The sequence below is a fragment of the Cyprinodon tularosa genome, unplaced genomic scaffold, assembly GCF_016077235.1.
Source record: "Cyprinodon tularosa strain WSP-4 unplaced genomic scaffold, ASM1607723v1 ctg937, whole genome shotgun sequence".
NCBI classification, from domain to species: Eukaryota; Metazoa; Chordata; class Actinopteri; order Cyprinodontiformes; family Cyprinodontidae; genus Cyprinodon; species Cyprinodon tularosa.
In genome coordinates, this window is record NW_024039715.1 from 8,201 (window position 1) to 32,485 (window position 24,285).

General features: G+C 37.3%; 1 protein-coding gene across 1 annotated transcript; it reads left to right on the forward strand.

Annotated features, from left to right (window-relative positions):
* Positions 1 to 1,259: 1,259 nt before the first annotated feature.
* LOC119776475 (CD82 antigen-like) lies at positions 1,260 to 19,199 on the forward strand (the record flags this gene model as incomplete). The annotated part of the gene is made up of 6 exons (XM_038274883.1): positions 1,260 to 1,400; positions 5,664 to 5,738; positions 9,382 to 9,480; positions 11,854 to 12,027; positions 14,755 to 14,838; positions 18,492 to 19,199. Coding segments are annotated over 6 exons (651 nt in total), but the record flags the coding sequence as incomplete, so codon positions are not given.
* Positions 19,200 to 24,285: the final 5,086 nt, after the last annotated feature.

Consider the following 24,285-nt stretch of genomic DNA (forward strand, 5'->3'; position numbering starts at 1 on the left):
GGAAATCCTATACACTACTGTTTAGGCTCTAAAAACATTCTAAAGGACTTCGTTTCGAGTAAATTCTGGACGCTACCCACTCAGGACACTTGGAATACATTGGACGAGCAGTATGGAGGAATATTGACACGTTTTTTGTGGACTTTTATAGACCTTTCTGCCTCGGGCGCCATAGACCTCCATTATTTGAATGTCAGCAGACAGCAAGAAGCCTCCCAGATCTCCAGATGCATTTGAGATATCAAAAAAGTACTCCAGAGTGTTGTTCAGCATGGGGGTGAGTAGAAAATTAAGGCTAATCATGTTTTTGGTGTACTATTCCTTTAAGAGTAAAAATGCTTAGTTCGTTGGCAAACTATCTCATTTACCAACTCAAATTATGGGTAAATACACTTAATTTAGGAAATTTGTTCTTATTTCTAGATCATTTTTCCAGTGTTCATGTGCATTTAGAAGTAGTAGAGTCTCTCAGAGCTGCATTTGCACAGGAACTTTCTATGTGTATCTTTCAGGATCTTGATTTTTACTTTATATTCCAATATGTTAAAGCTATTAATGCCCCAATCAATCAGTCAGCCAGTGTTAAAAATTAGCCAAGTCTCTCTCAGTTTGTAAATCAGCAGGTCAGATCGTAATAAAGCTGGAAATCGACCATTTCATTTCTTCATCTATAAATTGTATAACTGTTAGAAGAGTATCTCTGACAGTTTTCTTCTTCATCTCATGGCTCAGATGAATCCATCCCATTAGCTTTGGCCTGGTGTCTTTATAACTTGGAATCTTTTCCTAAAAGCTCAGATTTTGGCTCCATCTGCAGACAGAGCTCTCCGTCTCTGGGGCTCCTCCAGCAAAGATAGCACAGAGCCACATAATGGCCCCCGTTCATCTCCTCTCTAGGCCTCCAGCTCTCTTTTTTTAGTCTCAGCTCCCTCCTCCCCTTCTTCCTCCTCGTCCTCAATCTCACCCACTCTACATACCAAAGAGTGAAATCAATTAATCAAGAGGCGGCCTGACTTGTCCCAGTCCATCTCCCCCTGGTGGCCAAGTCTTTCGAAAATAATCAGTCATGAAAGAAACTCTGATTTGAGCAGAAAGCGTTTAGTCTGTGATGAATTTTAGGCTCAGAGTAACTAGATCAAAACACTCTTGGATCAAATTAAGGATTAACTCACTTAAGAAAACTGGCATTTACTGTAACACAGTGTTTCTTTTGCTTTTTATTTAATCTTCTCTGTATTTTCATCCCTTCCTGCCTTTTTTTTCTGTCTTCTGCAGAAGAATCCTCTGACACGGTGAGGGCGGCATCGTATATCTTCATTGGAGTGGGCGCTCTGTCAATGGCCATGGGATTCTTCGGCTGCATAGGAGCCATCTATGAAATCCGTTGTCTGCTGGGACTGGTGAGGAGAAGCGCACACACGGTCCACAGGAGCTCTGATGTTACAGTTTAATTTCACTCTTCAGAGCGCGGATTCTGGTTTTATCACCAATAAATACGGTATGAGATTCAGGAAAGAGTGGCGGCTGGTGGACTTTTCTCCAGGGGGGCTATAACTTCAAAATAGACGTATACCAAAAACCAATCTAAGGTTTCACAGCAGTATATTTACATGAATGCCATCAACAAAATAACATTATAAAATGTTCTAAAAAGTGCTTTAAAATCAGTCCAATCTGGCCTAATCCATGCTGGGTCAGATCCTGATGTTTGAAAAAGGAGGCAAGGAAAGCAGAATAAAGATTTAGCCTCGCTGCATGCAGTTAGCCAAGCCTTGTTGCTAAATAATTCTATAAACCTGCAATCAGCTGCACTTTATAACAGACGACGTTGACGACAGCGCTGTGGCAGGAGTTGGTGAGCAAATAAAGTTGCTTTCAGCTCTGGGTGCAGGAGAGCTGCTCCCCAGGATGCTACTGATGAAGAGGAGCTACTGCGCATGGGCAACTTTAAATGAGAGTCTATGGGCAAAGATATGTCACCAATTTGATGAAGAACAAAACAGCTTTACTCTTCATTAAAGATTAAATATTTATGTTGCGCATCTAAAAAATATATAAATATCCACCCATCCATTTTCCGTTACCCTTATCCCTGCTGGGGTCGCGGGGGCAGCTGGTTCCTATCTCCAGCTGTCTGGAGGCGAGAGGCGGGGTCCATCCTGGACAGGTCTCCAGTCCATCGCAGGGCAACACAGAGACAAACAGGACAAACAACCATTCGCATTCACACCTAAGGAGAATTTAGAGAAGCCTATTAACCTAATGCCGCGTTCACACCGGATGCAGCATGCGCGGCAGAAGCAGCGAGTTTACATGCAAAGTCAATGGTTGACACGCGTCAAGGTGCAGCAAAAGGTCCCGCAGCGCGTTTTGAGCAGCTGAAGCAGCGTCAGATGCTTAAACGCTCCTGATGCGCCGCAAGCGCGCTGCTGCTCGAGATGGAAAAATTTAACTTTTGCTGCTGGACGCGCCGCGTCAAACAATCAGAGAAGCTGATCTGGGAGCTGGCAGAGAGACAGACACATCGCTGATGATACAGAGCGCTGTGATCACTCCTCTGAAACAGTTTATTGATGCATAAATTAACTTAAAATGCAGAAACCTGCCGGCAGAATATGTTCGCTTTTATTATCCTGGTGCCTGCAGTTCGGATTATTTAGATGAAAAACACCTACCAGCCGCCGCACTACGAGGAGGCGACCGGGCCAGAGGCTGCTGTGGAATGGGATCCTACTGTCAGCGCACCGCTGGTATGTGGGGGTCTGAGCGGCTCCGACAGAAATAATATTGGAAGGCAGGATGGTAATCTGGATGAACTGACTGCACTGATTAAGTTTTCAGGTGGACTTTCCCACATAAAAACATATTAAAACTACTTTATTCCCACTGATCACAGCAAATATAGCTGCAAGGCAGAGAAAGGATAGAGTAGCTCCGCCCAACGCGCGTCAGACACACTTTTGCACCGCGCAGCCAGAGCAGACAAGCAGCAAAAATGAAGCAGCAGACGCAATTTTGCTGCTCTTGCTGCATCCGGTGTGAACGTAGCATAACAGTCATGTTTTTGGACTGTGGGAGGAAGCTGGAGTACCTGGAGAGAACCCACACATGCACAGAGAGAACATGCAAACTCCATAGAGAAAGATCCTGGCCGGGAATTGAACCCGGCATCTTCTAGCTGCAAGGCAGCATTTAATTCTTATTTTAATTTTTTTATGTCTTAATCAATGTCATTGGGTGAGCGGGGCTGCACCCTAGCGCCCTCTATTGGCCAGTGGCCACTGCCAGGAGACAAAAATATGGTGAATTAAAACAGTCAACCTTTTCTTTATTGTTTTTTTTCTTATGAAATCAATAAAACAAAATAATCTGTAAACTGTATAGTGTGTAGGGTTGCTGTTCTCTTGGAATTCCAACCGCTGCTCCAGTTTCAAGTATTTCCCTTCCAGCATTACCCTTAATCTATTTCCAAATATCAACTTTGACCGTTCCTTCTGTCCTCACTGAGGAAAAACATTCCCACAGCATGACAGTGCCACCGCCTTGCTTTATTGTAGTGATGACATAGTTAGGATAATAGTTTGTTGCCACTCATATGGTTTTGCATGTAGGTCAGTTTTCATTTCTAAGTTATAGCACTGAACCCCAAAGAGGAAAGGCTTTTTTATTGGGATGAATCCACCTGCATGGCCACTGGAGCGCGGCTAATAGCATGTGATAGATTCCTGCTGACAGTAAGGCTCTCCAACACGCCTGCTAATGTGTCAGCGCTGCTGAGAGGAGAGAGGTGTGAAGAGATAAAACCAGGGGTACGTGGGGGGGGGGGCTTCGACAAGAGTGGGGATGGGTGCCTGACCTCAACACTGTTAAACCTGCTGGGGTTAACTAACCAACTGACGTGACCTACTTCTCTGAGTGACAGAGACCAGCTGGTGCAAAAACCCTCCCCCTTCTCAAACGAGCATCCTTAATTGCAGTGGCTTAAAGAGTCTTTATAGTTGAAATTCTTTTTTTAATGTAGACTTAATGGATCTTAAGATTTTATGTGAGTTTATCTCTAATAACAGTTCATATAATATCTATATTCTGCCTCCTGTCTTCATATTGTTCTCTAGGAAGCAGATTCCTGCAACATGATCCACTTACTTCTACCAAGCTTTAGAAGCTTCTATACACGTTTTCCTCACGTATAACAACAACTAACTGTCTGGGAAAACATTAAAAAAATGGTACAGATCGCATTACAATTGTTGGAATTCATTTGTTCTAATTAAAATGTAAAAATAATTGCTTTTCTGTTAAAGAAATAACAGTTTTATGGCAACTCAGCTTTATTTATAAAGCCCCTTAAAACAACCACGGCTGTCACGACGTGCTGTACATATTAGGTTAAATTAAAATTGTATAGAAACAACATAGAAGTTTAAAAAAATAAAACAAATATAATGAAATGAATTAATTAAAACAAATAAAACCAAATAAAAAAAAAATGAAGCAAACCACAAAAACAGAGACTCTCATGTAGTGTTAAAAGCCAAAGAATAAAAATAGATTGTCTAATAATCAGAAACACAGATTCTTGTGTTAAAGCTTAACATTATATTTAGTTAACTTTATATGTCTGGATATCATGCCCCCAGCTAGAGGTTCGTATGATATAGCCTTGGTCTAAATGGGAAAGCTTTTGCATTTCTAAAAATAATTTTCTCACACGTTTTTCTGATTTTTTTATGTCAGTAGAGATTCACTAGAGTGTGAAATGGGATGATTTTCCCCTTGACTGAATCTTATCAGAGCTTAATATTATTGATGTTAATGAAATGCATCCCATCGTTATTCTAAAAACACATGACTTGATGCATATATGAAAATAATCTTAAAATTCCTGGTTTAACAGCAGTAGCTTAAAGTCATGGGTTGGAATTAGGGGTGGAACGGTTCACAAAATCCACGGTTCGGTTCACGGTTTCGTGGTCACGGTTTTTGGTTCGGTTCGGTATATGTTTATTGTTACACCGAAAAATAAAAAAATTAATAAAAATTATAAAAATTAATTAATTCTGACTTTAATCTCAGAATTCTGACTTTTTTATTGTCAGAATTCAGTCAGAATTCTGAGATTAAAGTCAGAATTCTGACTTTTTTCCCATGTTAAACTGAAATAAAATTTAAAAATCAGATAACTTTTTTTTTTTTTCAGTGAAAAAACTAAATGTAATACCCATCTTGCTTATCTTTCTGTTTTGAAAACAGTACACAGAAAATGTGTATTTTTCAATAACATTTAGGCTAGTAATTAATCAAAATTAATTCAAGAAACCTTGTGATTAATTAGATTTAAAAAATGTAATCGTTTGACAGCCCTATACAGAAGTTATTTGCTCTAAAGGAACGTTTTAACAGAAAGAAAAGTTATAAATCCGGAGTTCCTCTTCCTATTGTTGTCTTTTTTTCATGTGTTTTTTTTTTTTATTAAATTGATGATAAACCTGATGCACAGGCTAAAATCTCAGGAACTTATTATTAAAACAAAAAGTTTAGTTACTAGCTGTAGAGAGTGGAATAATTAGGTTGTAAAAAGTATCAACTTGTCTTGGTTAATGTTGAAATGTCTTCTTTTTTACGTGAAATGATAACAGTGTTTTTTTTTTTCTTTCCTACAGTACTTCACCTGCCTTCTGCTCATCCTCGTTGCTCAGGTCACTGCTGGAGTTCTCGTTTACTTCCAGAGAGATCTGGTAAAACACAAACTCTGCTTCCTTTAATCAGTTTTTAATTCTTTCTTTTTCCTTATTTTTTATTCATTGCTATTGTTCTATTTCAGTGGATTTTTTCTGTGGTCTGTAAACGTAACCCCCCCCCCCCCCAAAAACCCCTGTTTGTCATATACTTCATCCCACCATGTTTTCCTCTGTGGGCACCGCTTTTTGCCTGCTGAGGTGTTTATATGTTTCCCCCCACAGCTGTAACCATCTAAATGTAGGTGTTTGGTTAAAACCTGCATCCTGTGATGAAACAACGATCTAGTGGAAACTTACAGGATGTCAGTTTGTAACTGAGATGACCCGCGGGTCGGGATAGAAAAAGGAGATAAAGGGAAGCAGTGAATGGACTGTTTGTGTTGAACTATGTCAGTTCCCCCTGCAGGATGTTTTTAGCTTTCATATGTGAAACTGAGAGAAGTAAAACACTGAAATGACAAACGTTATCATTTTAGAGATGTAAGCATGTCTCTGAAAATACACCGCCCCCTATAGGTGGGTAAATTATGAATAGAAATAAAGTTTAGAGCAGGGGTCACTAACTTTTTTAAGGCTGAGAGCTACTTTATGGGTACAGAGTCATAGGACGGGATACCAATACTGACCTAAGAACTAGAGGAGTCGGCGTTCACCTGAACTTCATAGATAATAAACATATTTCTATTGTTTCTTTTCATTTTTAATTTGTTTTTAGATATTCTCATTATGAAATCCATATAAATCCTCAAATGTTCTAATTTATTGATATAATAAAATGCTTAATAAATGCTTCAAAATAAGAGCTTCAGTAAAAAAATAACATTTCAGATTTAGTCCACTGATGAATTGTTCTGTTTTCAAAAGATGCTGAGGGCACCCCATGTTGTCCTTGAGGGCCCCTTGGTGCCCACGGCCACCATGTTGGTGACCCCTGGTTTAGAGCATCTTAGAAGCTCAATAAACAGGTTAAAGTAACAGTATTCAGAATGATCAGATTCCCTTTTTTTTGCTTATTTTCATTAATTGATGTAAGATATCACAAACTATAACTTAAGACACCTTCAAATAAAGCAAAACATTATTAAAATACACAACATAACAAATAGCTTAACTTGGATTATGTATAACATTTTATCTATGATAAATGTTTGAAGTATTTTGAACTTAATTAGATTCTGTTTTGGGATTTTAAATGGAAACATATTTCTCTTGTAAAAATGCCCTTAGGATGAACAGTTAACATGAAATGCTGCTAAAATAAATAAAAAAAAGTTTAGAAGATTGTCCATAATCAGCCATGTTTTTCTCAAACAGTTGATCTACTAAAAAAAAATTAAAAGAAAAATATTTGCAAACAACAAATAAGAATATTCAAACAAAAGTGGATTTTTCAGGTTACATGTTTCTTACTAAAACAAAAAAAAAAACAATGTTTTTAACCCTGTAATGTTTTGCATCTGACACCTTTTGCATAATTTAATGGTAAAAACTTTGCTCAAAATCCTATTACACAATCAGATATACCTGATAACAGCCAGTAGAAGACTACACAAAAAATAATCTTGACTTATCGCATAGTAATAAATTATTAATATCAAAAATGTATTTCTGTTTTTTCTTTTTACATATTTTGTTTAAAGGCCAAATAAGGACTTCAAACCAAAAAAAAGTCATTTTCTGTTTTGTTTTATTCTTGGATCGGGCTTTAAATGGTTAATAATTTTAATAATGTATCTGGGAACATTTAGTGAACCAGAGCAAAATCTTTTCCAAACTATTGTTAATCAGAATCACTTGAGGATCCAGTTACTCTCTGACTGCAGGTGCCTTTAGAACGGAGGGAGTTTGTTGAATTGGGCCTCTGATTATAAAGACAATCATTTAGTGAACCAGGTTCAGTGTTTGCTCCTGGGGGAGTGTTTTGTTTGAACACCTCACTCTCTCTGACATGTTTTATGCTCTGTGTTAAGGCCACTCTCTAAAATAGCACCTTCCTCCCTTAATAACCCTCATCTCTGTGTGGGAAGGTGGGGACAGTTTTAACTGTGAGCCCTTCAGTCTGTGTGTTTATCTGGACCATGTGAACCTGCAGCCTTTCATACTCTCTGTGTTTAAGGCTCACCACAGAGCAGGGTGTTGCGCTTTCCCAGAATAGGGTGAGGCTCTCACGCGTCGCGCGTAGATCTCAGCTGCATTACAGCTACCGATCTATGGTCTTACACACATAAATACAGAGCGTTTCCTTATTTTAGCTGGGTTTGGACAAAGCTTCGCCCTAACATGGGGCTTTGCATGTGTGAACTCTGCTATTTCACTGAGAAACGTGACGTTGATGATTAACTATGGGAAGAGATTGCAGTTTTTTTTTTGTTTTTTGTTATTCCAATCAGTAAAATTTTGATTTCCACTTAAGTCAAGTGTTTAAATAATTAGAAATTGAAAAAAAAAGTTTAAATCTTACTCTTTAAAGCTTTTTTAAACTGCCACTAATGATCAGTTAAAAGCCACAAGAACATAACTTAAATAACAAAATGTTTCTTAATTGAAAGGTAATTGAATTCACAAATTTTCACCTAAAGTTGGCAAAATATCTACGCCTCAGAAATATGGAAGTAAATCTTTGTCGCTGGGATTTGAATTAAAAATGCCATTGAAATTTTAATGTTGTTTTTTTATACTTACTGTTTCAGTGTTAAAATATATTCAGAACACATTTTTGATCCCAAAAAAAAAATTCATTGCCATTATTTCTACACAGTTGAAATTTCATTTATTTTCTCTTCAAGCTAAAAATTCACATTAATATTTCAAAGTGATTACATTTTCAATACTTATTTTTCAGTTTAATTTTTGATAAAAAAAAATCTGCATATAAAAAAATTCAACCTTTCAAAATTCAAAGTCAATATTTTATACTCCTAAGATTCAACTGGCTCTATTTCACTGTCTTAAATTCGGCGTCTAAATTCAGTGTAAAAAGCGTTAGCTTGCATGGCCGGCTCCGTCATGCTGGTTTTCCTTCCGTATGAGCGCCACAGGCGTCAGGTCACGTGACTAAGAAAACGTAACGGGATTGGCTGGGTGTTGGACGCCACAATCCATTGCTAATGTCTGTGACCTGAAGTAACCCCTTCCCTTTTTACACTGAATTTAGACGCAGAATTTAAGACGGTGAAATAGAGCCAGTTGAATCTCAGGAGGCTGAAAATATTGAGTTTGAATTTTTTTATATGCTGATTTTTTTTAACACTCAAAAATAAATATTGAAAATGTAATCACTTTGAAATAGTAATGTGAATTTTTAGCTTGAAGAGAAAATAACAAATTAAATTTAAACTGTGTAGAAATAATGACAATGAATTTTTTTAGGTCAAAAATGTGTTCTGAATATATTTAAACACTGAAACAGTAAGTACAAACATACAACAGTTAAATTTCAGTGGCATTTTTAATTCAAATCCCAGCGACACAGATTTACTTCCATACAGAAAGACCATTTGTTTATGCGTTTTTATTTAGATAGAGCCTTAAAAATAATTATCCTTGTTGATTAATTTACTGTTAGTAATAATAATCACAGATCTCATGATCACATGCAGCTATATTTATTTAACTCTCCTTCATTTTCTGTGTCCTCCAGCTGAAACATGAGATGTCTGAAATCATTGGGAGGATGATAGTCAACTACACTGGTCAGAACAGGACCACGGAGCACGCCTGGGACCTCATTCAGAAGAAAGTGAGTAGATGAATCCAGGTGGATGAACATTAATGATGACATGTTTTATCTGCTCACTGAATAAAAGAATCCTTCTGGCATTTCCTCCCTTTGGAGGAAAAACCAGACCTGTCATTCATCCTGTCTAAGTAAACACAATCAGTAATTTGAGAAAGTATTGGATCTCTCAAAGACACCCTGTTTTTCCTTTTCTTGTCGCATCAAATATTTCAGATCAGATTTTAAGTTTAGATAAAGAAAACCTGAGTTGTTACAAACTGCTTTTCAAAAGTTTTTCATATGCCAGTTATTTTTTTTTGTCATTTTAAAGGACAAGAAGCCAATAAAAATTATATTACCCATCCACATTGTTAATGCCGGATTTTATCTAAATTAACCACATTTCTTTGTTAGCCTGACCTAAGCTGGTTTTGTCATTTATCCATTCGAATCAAGAAATCATTCAAATCAATCACATCTGACAACATAATAAGGCTAAACAATCACAAAAAGAAACAGATTAATAAAAAAATCAAGATTATCAACTAGGGATGCACGATATAATCGGCCCCCTATCGGTATCGGCCTTAAAACTGAATATTGGACATCGGCCACCCCACCGATATTTAACCCGATATTTGATCAGCTTCTGAGTTTCTAAAGTCTAAAAAAATACTACTTCTTCTTCCTCAAAAACTTCTTTTTTACAGACTTAAAAACTTCTAAAGACGAGGGAAAAAATATTGATACATTAAAATATCCCAATATCTTCATATGCTGATATATTGCCATTTAAAAACACCATATCAATCTCTTTACTAATGAAATATTGCTATATGTCATCGTTATGCTACGAAATCCCCCGAAAATTCACGAAATTTTGCCATATTTTTATATGTTGATATATTGACGCGGTATCGATCTATTTTACTAACAAAATCTCACAAGAATTTGCAAAATATCATGAGAGTTTGTAACAGAACGATGAAATTTCACGAGATTTTAAAAATTAAAATAGATCGATAACGTGTTTTTAAAAATCTATTTGATATCAGCGTATGAAAATATATTTGAGTATATTATTTTTCAAAGTGTCAGAAATGGATAACAAAACTGCTATTTTCAATGACTACTTATTTTTGTCCAGCTTTAACATCAGTATCGATATCGTTTATCGGCTACATGAGTTTTAAAATATCGGCATATCGGATATCGGCCAAAATCCCAATATCGTGCATCCCTAATATCAACCCTTTTATTCTAAGACTTTGGGACTTAAGAAAACTACAGTTTTAAGAGTTTTAAAGTTTTAAAGGAAAAGTCCGGTCAGCACAGAACGATCAGTGGCTCATTATCTATACCTAAAAGTAATAAGTTCACAATGATTTAATGAATTTAGCGTTAATCAGTAAAAAAAAAAAAAAAAATGAAATTATTTTTGTTGAGATCGAGAGTCTGGGAGCGGCCATTTTTGCCCAAATATATAAAAAGAACAGAGCCAAAAAGCTCTGTTCTTTTTATTCCCTCCTCTGTTCAGGTCTTCCCATATGTTGTTCAGAGTGTAGATTTAGGGACAAAGGTGGAGCAAAGGTTATCTGATGTCTGGGTAACTATTCTCCTTTCAGCATCTTTATGAAAGACTAGACTTAAAAGACCTTTTTTATTTCTTTTCTGATAGATGTCAAGTTTTTATTGAAATCTCTGATCACTTAAAAGAGCCTGTACACCACAGGAACCCCAGAACCTATGGAGAAGATACAATCCCACAGTATCACCCATCCTCTACTGTACTTCAGGGTGCTTATGATGTGCCTTTCCAGAGATCTATCTTTTATTTCACCCCAAAAACCCATCTGAAGGGATTGCTGTCTGTAAAACACAATCTTGGTCTTGTTTAAAGGAGAAATGCGGAATTTAGCATAAGTCAGTAAAAAAATAAAAACAATTTTCATCGCGATCACCTCCCTCCTGCCATCTTCCAGCAGTGACGTCACGGTGCGGTAAGCCTAGCGCCATTCTTCCCGCTTTACAAGCTAAATCAATGGGAACTACTAGACACATCTGCAATCAACAACAATTATTGAAGATTTCCAGAGGACTTCACCATTGAAATTCACCAGAGCTATAGTGAAACTGACAATGCCCACGTGCATGGCAGCTGGATGCTGGAATACATCGGGTGAAAGTGGGAAAAAAAAGTTATTCCACCTTTCTGATTCCTGCTATGTGTATCTGTGATTTTTATGGAAATAATTTACCAAGAAAATTTACCAGAGGAGATTTGGACTGATCTTCTTGTTTATTGTTTTGTTCTTTTCTCTTAAAGTGTTTTTTTTTTTTTTTTTTGCTCCATCTCCTCCTTCCTTAAAACTTTCTTGTCTTCCATGTCACCAGATGAATTGCTGTGGGTGGACCGGTCCAGGAAACTGGTCTGAAAACCTTCTGATCAAGAACAGCACTGACTATCTGTATCCATGCTCCTGTCGAAATGAGTCCCTTCCAGGCACTGAACCAAAAAATGTTGGCCTGTGTACCAGCCTGTCTGCACAGCTGCCCGTCTTTGAAACGGTACGTAACTCTATGGAAAATCAACCCGGCTGCTTCTAATCTACTACTGATAATCCCCACTGATCAGAAACGCAATGTATAATGGCTGTTTCATACCTTAGACCAATCAACCATCAGCTAGGACCCTGTATAGATTAATATACTGGTTCATTTGCCATGAAGCTCTGAAAGTGGAGTTCATCGCCATTCTAGAAGCTTGATATGAGCAAAATATCAATTCTAAACTGTTTTGTTTTAAGCTTTGTTTTGAAAGGCACATTTTCCTGGGAAACTGAACTTAGCATGGTGATACCACCGCCATTCTTAACAGTTAATACTGTTTAAATGCCTCCGCTTTTACTCCTCTGTGTATTCCTTTGTTCATCAAGAACAGATAGCTTCATGTTCATCAATTTTCATCAAGCTTGAAAGTATTAGCCTCATGAGACCATCCGGATCTCGCGAGCTTTCAAGGTTTCACTCGCAGATCAGTCTGGAGACTCTCCGTTGAAGAAAATTTGGAGCCGTTCACCAAACGAACGTCCAATCAGCGTTGGCTTTGAGGCGGGTTGAGGTGTGACGCAACGAGTAACGCGACAGTTCAGTCTAAAGAACATGGCGGCTTCAGCCGATGAAACTAGCGTTAGCGTGGCTATCGAGCAAGTTTTATCAGAATTACAGAGTATTTCTTCACTGAAAGAAGAGCAAAACACTGCTCTGGAGGCTTTTCTCAGAGGAAAAGATGTTTTTGCTCTTCTCCCGACTGGTTTCGGCAAGAGTTTGATCTATCAATTGGCTCCTCTTCGTCATCGCTCTGTTAGTACGTCATATGCTTCATTGATCTGATTGGTTTATTTGGCTCGTCTATCACCAACATAGGCCAATCAGCTAACCAGTATTTTCGCCCCTTCCCAAAATTACTTCAACCGAAGGTTTCCAGATGGATATGCGGAGCAAATCCAGCAAATCCATCTGGCGGAGTCAGGTTATGAAAGTATTAGTTATATGATAAATTTTACATGCAATGTATTTGTATTATGTGCAATTAGTGGGCATGTTGGGAGGGATCTACAAAGATGGCAGTGTAAAAGTTAAGACCTTCAGACCAGTTTGGTTTCTCTGCTTGTTCTATGTTCAGCTGAGAATGGCGGTAAAAGAATGACGAGGTTCCAAGCCATCTAGTTGGTAATAATAATGATAAAAATGATTTAACAAATGATTATACATTAGGAGCCATTCAAAACTTCCCCATTTTCCCTGATGGGTCCTTGGCTGCTCCCCTACAAGTCCTTTTTAAACATCTGTATTTGTACCCAAATATTCTTTCTGTCATGATTTGTGGACATTAAGATCTAAAGAGAAGCGTCTTCTACTGGTCAGATCCTGTAATTCAGTGAAAGGGTGGAGTCAGAGTAAAAAACATGCAATAGGGGGTCACTTCAGTAGCTGGAAGTTGGAGGGGGTTTAGCTGAGAGTTGGAGGGAATCGGGCTGCCATTCGGCTGCCGTTTGACTAGGAAGGGGCATTTTGAATGGCTGCTACTGTAGCATTGAATAATATTTTTAGAGCACTTTACATTAGTTGCTTAACTTTAAGTGCTACAAACAAAAGCAAAAAAAGTGCAAAAAGCTTTCCCTCTTAAAAAAAAAAAATCCATGGATTTAATTTAGATTTTTATTGCAACCAACACAAAGAAGTTGAAAAAAGTGATTTTATTTTTGGTTTACAAAAAATGTAATTAATTTGGAGTATTAGGTTTTATTTTATCCATTTCTAAATCAAACGCATGGTAAAATTTGTCCTCTGTACAAATTCAATCAATACAAACAAAAGCAAAAAAAGTAAATGATGAAAATAACCACATTTCAATATAGAAAAAATTTAATACACAAAGACATAAGAAAGTTTTCTTTTTCTGGACTTATGTTGATTATATGTAAACATCTGACTGGTTCTGGAGACACTGTCACTCTTCTTATTAAGAGCCAAATGGTAAATGAGAGAGTTCTTCATATCTTTCTTTTTTTTTTGTACCATACAATGATTTCAAATATTGAATTTAAAAAATAAGATAATAAGTGTACTGGTCTATGCCTGGCTTGTCCAAAGTTGGCCCTCTAGTTTTAGAGCTTTTCCTGCTTCAGCACAGCTGATTTCCACTGAGAGCTGATTGAGAGGCTTTTGCTGAACAGCAGTCATCAGAATCAGCTGAGCTGAAGCCGATAAACATTGAAAACCTGTCGGACAGCGGCCCCTGAGGACCGACTTTAGACTTGCTGGTTTTAAACTCTGAATAAACGTACTTTCCATTCAGTTTTTTCTGTTTCTTCTTCTTTTTTTAAATCTTTCCTGGGAGGTTTCAGCAAACCTCACGCCTTAAATCATCACGTCTTGGCTTGCTGTGTATTTCCAGCTGCCTGCTCACTGCAGCATTTCAGTAGAACGAAATCAGCTCAGGAAACTCTGACCAGTGCGACAAGCTGTTTATACTGTGCAATCTGTTAAACACCAGGAATCCTCTACAGTTCTGTTGTTTGGTCTGCATGTTTCAGAAAGGTTACAGTTTCTGCCAGAGCTCAGCTTAGCCCCCTGTTTTTCTTTTCCCCCCACAGACTTGATCCAAAGCCAACTATTCTGCTTTTTTAAAAGCCTCTGTGCATGTCCGGCTGTGATCGCACTGCCATTCCTTTCCCTGCATGTCACCCCCCTCCTCATGAACTTCCTAACGCTTTCGGTTGTCTCTCGTAGGGTTGCATGACCAGCGTGGATAAATGGCTGATGGATAATTGTGGAATAATTCTGGGGATCTGTGTCGGTGTGGCCGTGGTCGAGGTAGGAGATTCATTTCTTCCTAGTTCAGACTTTTAATATAATGTGCATTACTTTAAAAAAATGTATTTTTTTTCTTGAACTTTTCCTCTTAAAAAAAATAAAATCAACAGAAAGAAATATCCATGCATTTAATTTAGATTAAAGAATAGAAGTTAAAAAAAGTTATTTCATTTTTGGTTTACAAAAAATATAATAAATTGGGAGTATTCGGTTTTATTTTTTCCACTTTGTTTTTATCCACCTAAATCAAACGCAGGGTAAAATTTATCTTCTGTACAAATGATATTCTTCAGTGCAGGCTTATTTAGAGGACATTAGTGAAAAAAACAAAAACATTAAGATCAAGGGACAGAAAGAAAGATGGGAAGTTAAGAAAATATCTAAAGCTTTGACCATATAGTTCTCTCCAACACATCGCCAAGACATTTAGAGACTCCGGCTAACCTAGCAGTCATATTTACAAAGTCAAAATGCAACTCCGTGCAGAAAGACCCAGCCCTGGGTTCAAACTCGTGGTCTTCGTGTTGCAAAACGGCACTGCTAGAAGCTGGACCACATGCAGACCGTCTTTGATCCAGTGTCCTTGAAATGGGAAGAACATGGGTGTTCCTTTGCCCAAAAGTGGCAGCTAGGCAAGAAGAGTTGCGGACAGCCCAGAGCCTAGAAGAGAGAATCTGAAAATTATTCAAGTGTGGCAAAAAAAAGCCATATTTAAGGGGGTAAAATAGGAAAAAATACTTTAGTGTGTGCTTTCCTATACATGTTTAGGACATAGCAGACATTAAGAAGGTCCATTATCTGTATCCTTATTAAGACGGGTGGTAGCAGCAGCATTATGCTGTGGGGATATTTAATCTCAGAATTCTGACTTTAATCTCAGAATTCTGACTTTTTTCTCAGAATTCTGACTTCTTTTTATTGTCAGAATTCAGTCAGAATTTAGAGAAAAAAGTCAGAATTCTGAGATTAAAGTCAGAATTCTGAGATTAAAGTCAGAATTCTGAGAAAAAAGTCAGAATTCTGAGATTAAAGCCACAATTCTGAGATTAAAGTCAGAATTCTGAGATTAAAGTCAGAATTCTGAGAAAAAAGTCAGAATTCTGAGAAAAAAGTCAGAATTCTGAGATTAAAGTCAGAATTCTGAGAAAAAAGTCAGAATTCTGAGAAAAAAGTCAGAATTCTGAGATTAAAGTCAGAATTCTGAGATTAAAGTCAGAATTCTGAAAAAAAAAGTCAGAATTCTGAGATTAAAGTCAGAATTCTGAGAAAAAAAGTCAGAATTCTGAGATTAAAGTCAGAATTCTGAGATTAAAGTCAGAATTCTGAGATTAAAGTCAGAATTCTGAGAAAAAAGTTAGAATTCTGAGATTAAAGTCAGAATTCTGAGAAAAAAGTCAGAATTCTGAGAAAAAAGTCAGAATTCTGAGATTAAAGTCAGAATTCTGAGAAAAAAGTCAGAATTCTGAGAAAAAAGTCTGAATTCTGAGATTAAAGTCAGAATTCTGAGAAAAAAGTCAGAATTCTGAGATTAAAGTCAGAATTCTGAGATTAAAGTCAGAATTCTGAGAAAAAAATCAGATTTTTTTTTTCCACGTTAAACTAAAATAAAATGTAAAAATCAGCAAACTTTTTTTTTTTTTTTTCAGTGGCCCTAATCCTCTTCCGTAGTGGCTTGTATATGTACAAATCCTGCAATTTAGCTTCTGCGGCTTACAGGTGCTGGTCATAAAATTAGAATATCATGAAAAAGTAGATTGATTTCAGTAATTCCATTTAAAAAGTGAAACTTGTATATTATATTCATACATTACATACAAACTCATATATTTCAGATGTTTATTTTGTTTAATTTTGATGATTACAAATGACAACAAATGAAAATCTCAAATTCATCATATCAGAAAATTAGAATATTGTGAAAAGGTTCAAAATTGATGGCCCCTGGTGCCACACTCTAATCAGCTAATTAACTCAAACCACCTGCAAAAGCCTTTAAATGGTCTTTCAGTCTAGTTCTATAGGCTACACAATCATGGGGAAGACTGCTGACTTGACAGTTGTCCAAAAGACGACCATCGACACCTTGCACAAGGAGGGCAAGACACAAAAGGTCATCGCTAAAGAGGCTGGCTGTTCACAGAGCTCAGTGTCCAAGCACATTAATAGAGAGGCGAAGGGAAGGAAAAGATGTGGTCGAAAAAAGTGTACAAGCAAGAGAGATAACCGCACCCTGGAGAGGATTGTGAAACAAACCCCATTCAAAAATGTGGGGGAGATTCACAAAGAGTGGACTGCAGCTGGATTGAGTGCTTCAAGAACCACCACACACAGACGTATGAAAGACATGGGTTTCTGCTGTCGCATTCCTTGTGTCAAGCCACTCTTGAACCACAGACAGCGTCAGAAGCGTCTAAAGAGAAACAGGACTGGACTGCTGGTGAGTGGTCCAAAGTCATGTTCTCTGATGAAAGTAAATTTTGCATTTCCTTTGGAAATCAAGGTCCCAGAGTCTGGAGGAAAAGAAGAGAGGCACTTCATCCACGTTGCTTGAAGTCCAGTGTAAAGTTTCCACAGTCAGTGATGGTTTGGGGTGCCATGTCATCTGCTGGTGTTGGTCCATTGTGTTTTCTGAGGTCCAGGGTCAACGCAGCCACATACCAGGAAGTTTTAGAGCACTTCATGCTTCCTGCAGCTGACCAACGTTTTGGAGATGCAGATTTCATTTTCCAACAGGACTTGGCACCTGCACACAGTGCCAAAGCTACCAGTACCTGGTTGAAGGACCATGGTATCCCTGTTCTTAATTGGCCAGCAAACTCTCCTGACCTTAACCCCATAGAAAATCTATGGGGTATTGTGAAGAAGAAGATGCAATACACCAGACCCAACAATTCAGAAGAGCTAAAAGCCACTATTAGAGCAACCTGGGCTATCATAACACCTGAGCAGTGCCACAGACTGATCGACTCCATGCCACGCCGCATTGCTGCAGTAATACAGGCCAAAGGAGGCCCAACTAAATACTGAGTGCTGTACATGCTCATACTTTTCATGTTCATACTTTTCAGTTGGCCAACATTTCTATAAATCCTTTGTTTTTATTGGTCTTCAGTAATATTCTAATTTTCTGATATGATGAATTTGAGATTTTCATTTGTTGTCATTTGTAATCATCAAAATTAAACAAAATAAACATCTGAAATATATGAGTTTGTATGTAATGTATGAATATAATATACAAGTTTCACTTTTTAAATGGAATTACTGAAATCAATCTACTTTTTCATGATATTCTAATTTTATGACCAGCACCTGTATATTCAGGTGCGGCTTATAGTCCGAAAATTACGGTACTTCAGGCAAACCCCGTTCTGAATCGTCAAGATGCGACAGGGGCTTTAGTATAAGTTTTAATAGTTTTAATATCAGGAAAAAGCACATTTACACTTTACTGCCATATCTACTACTTAAACAATAGACATATTTTAGTAAATCAGGAAAAAATAGCCTATAGTCAAATTTATAGAAAAAAAAAAAGAAAAGCGTAGCTATTCTATTTGTGTCTGAAGAAGTATTACCAGAATTTTACTGTTTCTTGACTGATGTTTTGATCATTTATCTGAAGATAAATCTGCTAACTTCATTTGCTGCAGCTTCTGGGAATGATCCTCTCCATGTGTCTGTGCAAGAGCGTCGTCCGGGAGGATTACAGCAAAGTACCGAAGTACTGAGCCGAGCACAGAGCCAGTCGCACGTTACACACAGACGGACGCTCTTTCACTCTCTCTCCTCCACGCACCAAAGCTCACACGCATATTAAGACGGCCGTCTTCACCAATTGAGGTTCTCATGTCTTTGACAGCTGTGCAAAAAAACCTCACTCCCTCAGCCAGCGTGTCCCTCTGTCAGACACAGCTCTCACTCAACACGTTGAATATTTAATATTCTACAATTTGATTGGTTTCACATTTTGTATTTTCTTAAAAGGTTTTTAAGAATTTCCTGATTAAATACCATGCAAACGTCCTTGTAGGTTTTAGTGGTTTTGCTGCCGCCTCGGCCGACCTTGGCGAAGCATTTTAGTGACATTTGTTGAGCTGTTTTTTAGGCAGGCAGATGGCAGGGAACCAGAGAGTGTGTTTGTAGGCCCTATGAAGGATTACTGCCTCCCTGTGATCATGCACCTGGTATTTTAATGCTGAGTAAGGGTTCTGTTTAGGGCCGCAGCGATGGAGGTCTTTGGCTCCGTACGGAATCAGCTCTCTGCCTCCAATAACCCTGACATTAGCCTCCACTGACCCCTCCTCCTCCTCGATATTGTTATCCATCATCCTCTCAATCTTACGGAGCCCCTCTGATGACATGGTCAAAAAAAATGTTTAATTGTGGCCACAAAGTAGTATTTCGTGTGCACGAAGTAGTATTTCGCGGCCACGCAATAAGTATAACGTGCGCACGAAATACTACTTCGTGGCCACGCAATAAGTTTAACGTGCGCACGAAATACTTATTAGCAAATCGAGCGCGCCTTAGACCTTAGAGAAGGCGCGCTCGATTTGCTTACCCAGTTGTCCAGGAATGATATTAATATTATTAATAAGTATTTTCGTTAAACTTATTGCGTGGCCACGAAGTAGTATTTCGTGCGCACATTATACTTATTGCGTGGCCACGAAATACTGCTTCGTGGCAACAATTAAAAATTTTTTTTGACCATGTCATCCGAGGGGCTCCGTACAATCTCTGTCTTCCTGTTTGGCTGCAAAGCAAACAGTCCTACAGAAAGTGTACGCGTGACGTTTTAAAGTTCATGTTTTATATCCGTTTGTTCGCTGTTATATATTTTTTTTATGTCGTCTGTTATTTTTGACCGTGCTTTTTTTCACTAAGGCACTTTGGTGCTCCATCAGCATTTCATACGGGAAAGTTTCCAGCCACATGCTCTTGTTTTTAGAGCTCTACTGTTCATTGTTTCCTCTGTTGTTTAATGATGTGCAGACGGAGGCTCCTAATGCAGCTTGTCAGCACTATTTCACTGCAAAAAACATCTAGAATTAAGTAAAAAAAAATCTTAAATTGAGTGTACTTGCCCTTAATTTGAGTAGATAAATAAGATGATTTTCCAATGGAATTAGTATTTTTACTCCTAAAACGAGAAAACTATATAATATGCACTTGAAATAAGACAAAGCAATTTTTTTTTCTTATTTTAAACGTAAATTGTCTTGTTCCATTGGCAAAGTATCTCAATTACCTCCTCAATTCAAGAAAAAATTCACTTAATTTAAGCAAAAATTACTGCATTTTTTGCAGTGTTTGTTCTGATGTGTGAAATTGGAATTAATTAGGCGAATCTGTCATCACTTATGAAGCCATATTATTTCCTTAACATGGAACGCTTTAGGGAACTGAAAGTCTATCTGAGCATCTGCATACATTGCTTTAGACGTCGTCAGCTTACAAAGTAAAACACGTTCGTATTATTCAGTGATATATAGCAAACATTTATATCTGGTATTTGGTTATGGATTGCTGTTCATTAAACTTTTTTTAAGCCGTGTCCATGTAGCATTCACTACATGCTTCCTGTTCTTTATCAAAGCTGATTTTGAAGGCATAGTTGCATGAATACAGTCTGACATTTCAAGTGTCAGCATTTGCAGAGGTATAAGGAAACTGCGTTATTTTTATAGCAGCCTCCAGCTTTCCTGGTTATTGGTCATTAAAGCAGCCATCAGCTGTTTTGTAGATTGGTGCCAAATCTTGCTGGAAAATAAAATAAAATTTGTATCTTTAACATCTTCAGCAGCTGGTAGACAGCTATAGCTCTGAGTTTAGACTTGATAAAATGCTTGCCAAATCATCACTGATTCTGGAAATGCACATTTGCATGCACAATGGACCTCAAACAGCTTGGATTATCTCTCTCCCTACTAAATTTGGAACTGTAATATCTAAATGGAAAAAAAAAACAACCTTTAAACTGAAAGTAGGAATTTAGAGCTGTCGCTTTTGGGATGTTTTGCATCAAGTTTTTCCTTCCACTTATCTTTCCATAATAATTTTTTCTATTAGATGCACTCTTTTGTAAGCAGACAGCTTCTTTAGCAGTGACCTTATGATGCTGTAAAATCTGCAGGTTTCTTGATAATGTTGTCGTCATATAGACCAGAACGGACACCTCTGATATAAATATGTATCTTATGTCATATTCTGCAGCTCATTTTTTTTATTGAATTACTTCAGTCATTTATATCCTTTATTTATATACATCCTGTTACATTATGAAAAAGGGTTTCCGCTTTTAAATCAAGATTTACTCCTAATTTTATTAGATGGATTTTAATGTCTGCTCTTGTGTTTTTCACCACTTAGAGTCTGCATTCCTTTTTTTTTCCCCCAAAAAAGTTCCAGATTAATTTAAAGTTATGGAAAATGAAGGCTTTTTTTATATGATATTTCGTGTATGAATTTTGTTTAGCAGAGGTAAAAGATGTGGATTTGAAAGCTGTTAGAAAGTGTACATGTCTTTTGTTATGATGAATAAACCTAAACTATTATTGATTATGAATCTGTCTCTTTTTTTAATCATGATACTTTGTGCAAAAGTTTTATTTAAACAGTTTTCTACACCAAAGCTCAATGTTTGGTCTGACGACCCAGGCATTGTTCTTAATCAGCCAGAAGATGGCAGTATGCACCTGCTTTGGAAAAAAATAAAATCTAGATAAGTAATTTTTTCTTAAAATAAGTGCATTTGTTCTTGGATTGAGGAGATAAAAGAGACATTTTGCCAATGGAACAAGACAATTTACACTTAAAATAAGAAAACACAATTACATTGTCTTATTTCAAGTGCATATTATCTAATTATCTTATTTTAAGAGGAAAAATCTAATTTACCTACTCAAATTAAGGGTAAATACACTTAATTTAAGACATTTTCACTTATTTCTAGATTGTTTTTGCAGTGTGCAGCTAAGTGTTCCCTACCTTAGAGTAAGCATAAGAAAAAAGTATATGTAAAAATTAATATTTCTGAAGATTGGGATTATCCTCCATATATCTACAAAATGAAGGATTTTAGGACTTTTCAGCATGGTTCATTTCTCTTCTTGGTGCTTTCTATTAATTAAGGCTAACTAAGCATGTGGCTCAACTAAACCAAAAGCTCCTCATAAAATAAATTGTTCATCTGCAGAAAAAGCAAAGCTCCCCTTCAATAATCCTGAGTGCCTGACTGTTTTTATAGAAAACCGGGTTTTGCACGGTGTCACGACAGAAGCTAATTCCCCCGCCGCAGACTGCTGCTCTTTAAACATCACGTTCTTCCAATGCACCTGCTATTTATATCCATTGTGGTATAAAATAACTTCCCTCTTGTTTGCTCCTTCTAGCATATTTAATAACTGTCAATACTATTTTATAAACTAAGCTATTTTTCTTAGTTTTAGTTGCAGGAAGTAGCTGTTGACAGTGAGCTCAGAAATGTCAACTTCTGATTAAAATCACTAGAATGATCTTGAGCAGCTGTGAATAAGACAAGAGCTTAGTTTAACCCTTTGATAATAAACAAGTGAAATAAGATTCCTGGACACATTTTAATAGAAGGAAGTACCATAATAGGGTTCCAGTCAAATTTCAGCTTAACTCCTGCACTGCAAAAAATGGAAATCTAAATGAGTAATTTTTGCTTAAATTAAGTGCATTTTTTCTTCAATTGAGGAGGTAATTGAGATACTTTGCCAATGGAACAAGACAATTTACATTTAAAATAAGAAAAAAAAATTGCTTTGTCTTATTTCAAGTGTATATTATATAATTCTCTTGTTCTAGGAGTAAAAATACTAATTCCATTGGCAAATCATCTTATTTATCTACTCAAATTAAGGGCAAGTACACTCAATTTAAGAATTTTTTTAAACTAAATTCTAGATGGTTTTTTTGCAGTGTGATCCATGCTTGTGTACTTCTGTGTGTTTCTATGGCAGCCAGAGACTCAACAAGCAGGGTGCACTTTACGCACCACTTATAGAATTAAAAATATGATTTTTACCCGTAACTATATGCAAAATTGTATTACGTTATCAACAGATCTTAGGGTGTGTTTTTCATAGTTTACAATGACTCATAGTAGCAGAGACGTACTTTGGCTGCTGCAGCTGACAGTTTGTGTTGTATGACCTGCGTGGCCAGCTGTGCTCTGATAAACTCATCTACCAAGGAGAGCAATGCAGACAGAAATTGAAATTTAGCTCCTAACATTTCATGACAACTAGGGGATTGTTGTCCTAGTGGTTAAAGCAGTGCACTTGTGCTCTGAGAAGGATGCCAGCACAAGTTTTGATCCCCACAGCCTCCATTCTGGGTTCCTGAGCAAAACCCTTAACCCCACAGCGCTCGCTGGGCGCAACACAATGGCAGCCTTTTTTTCAGAGTAAGGCAAGGAAAATTTATTTGTATAGCACAATTCAGTACAAAGACAATGCAAAGTGCTTTACAAGATTAAAATACAGGAAGATAAAACAGAATCAAAGCAAGTAGGAAAAAATGAAAAAATAAAAAAATGCAGAAACAAAAAAGAATATTAAAAACAGTTGGACTAAAGAAAATATGTTCCAGTTGAACTGTTTAACTAGAACAGTGGAAGGCAATCCTAAACAAATGTGTTTTTAGTCTTGATTTAAAGGAACTCAGGCTTTCCGCACTTTTACAGTTTTCTGGAAGTTTGTTCCAGATAAGTGGAGCATAGGAACTAAATGCTGCTTCTCCATGTTTAGTTCTGGTTCTAGGTCTGCAGAGCAGGCTGGAGCCAGAAGACCTGAGTGGTCTGGAGGGTTGATACACTGATAGCAAGTCTGTGATGCATTGAGGTGCTAAGCCATTCAGAGATTTATAGACTAACAGAAGTATTTTAAAGTCTATTCTCTGAGATACAGGGAGCCAGTGGAAGGACTTTAGAACCGGGGTGATGTGCTCTACTTTCTTAGTCTTAGTGAGGACACGGGCAGCAGCGTTCTGGATCAGCTGCAGCTGTCTGATCCACTTTTTAGGCAGACCTGTGAAAAAAACTGTTGCGGTAATCAATTCGACTAAAAATAAACGCATGGATTAGTTTTTCCAGATCGTGCTGAGACATTAGTCCTTGAATCCTGGAAATGTTCTTCAGGTGATAAAAAGCCGACCTTGTAATTGTCTTTAAATGCTTTTGGAGGTTCAAGTCTGAATCCAGCACCACACCTACATTTCAGGCCTGATCAGTGGTTACTAGCTGAAGCGACTGAAGCTGTGTGCTAACTTTAGATCTCTCCTCTATTGGTCCAAAGATTATTACTTCAGTTTTGTTTTTATTCAGTTGAAGAAAATGATGGCGCATCCAGGCATTGATTTCTTCGAAGCATTTCCTCAGTGCTTGAATTGGTGGCAGTGTGGTTGGAAAATTTTGTT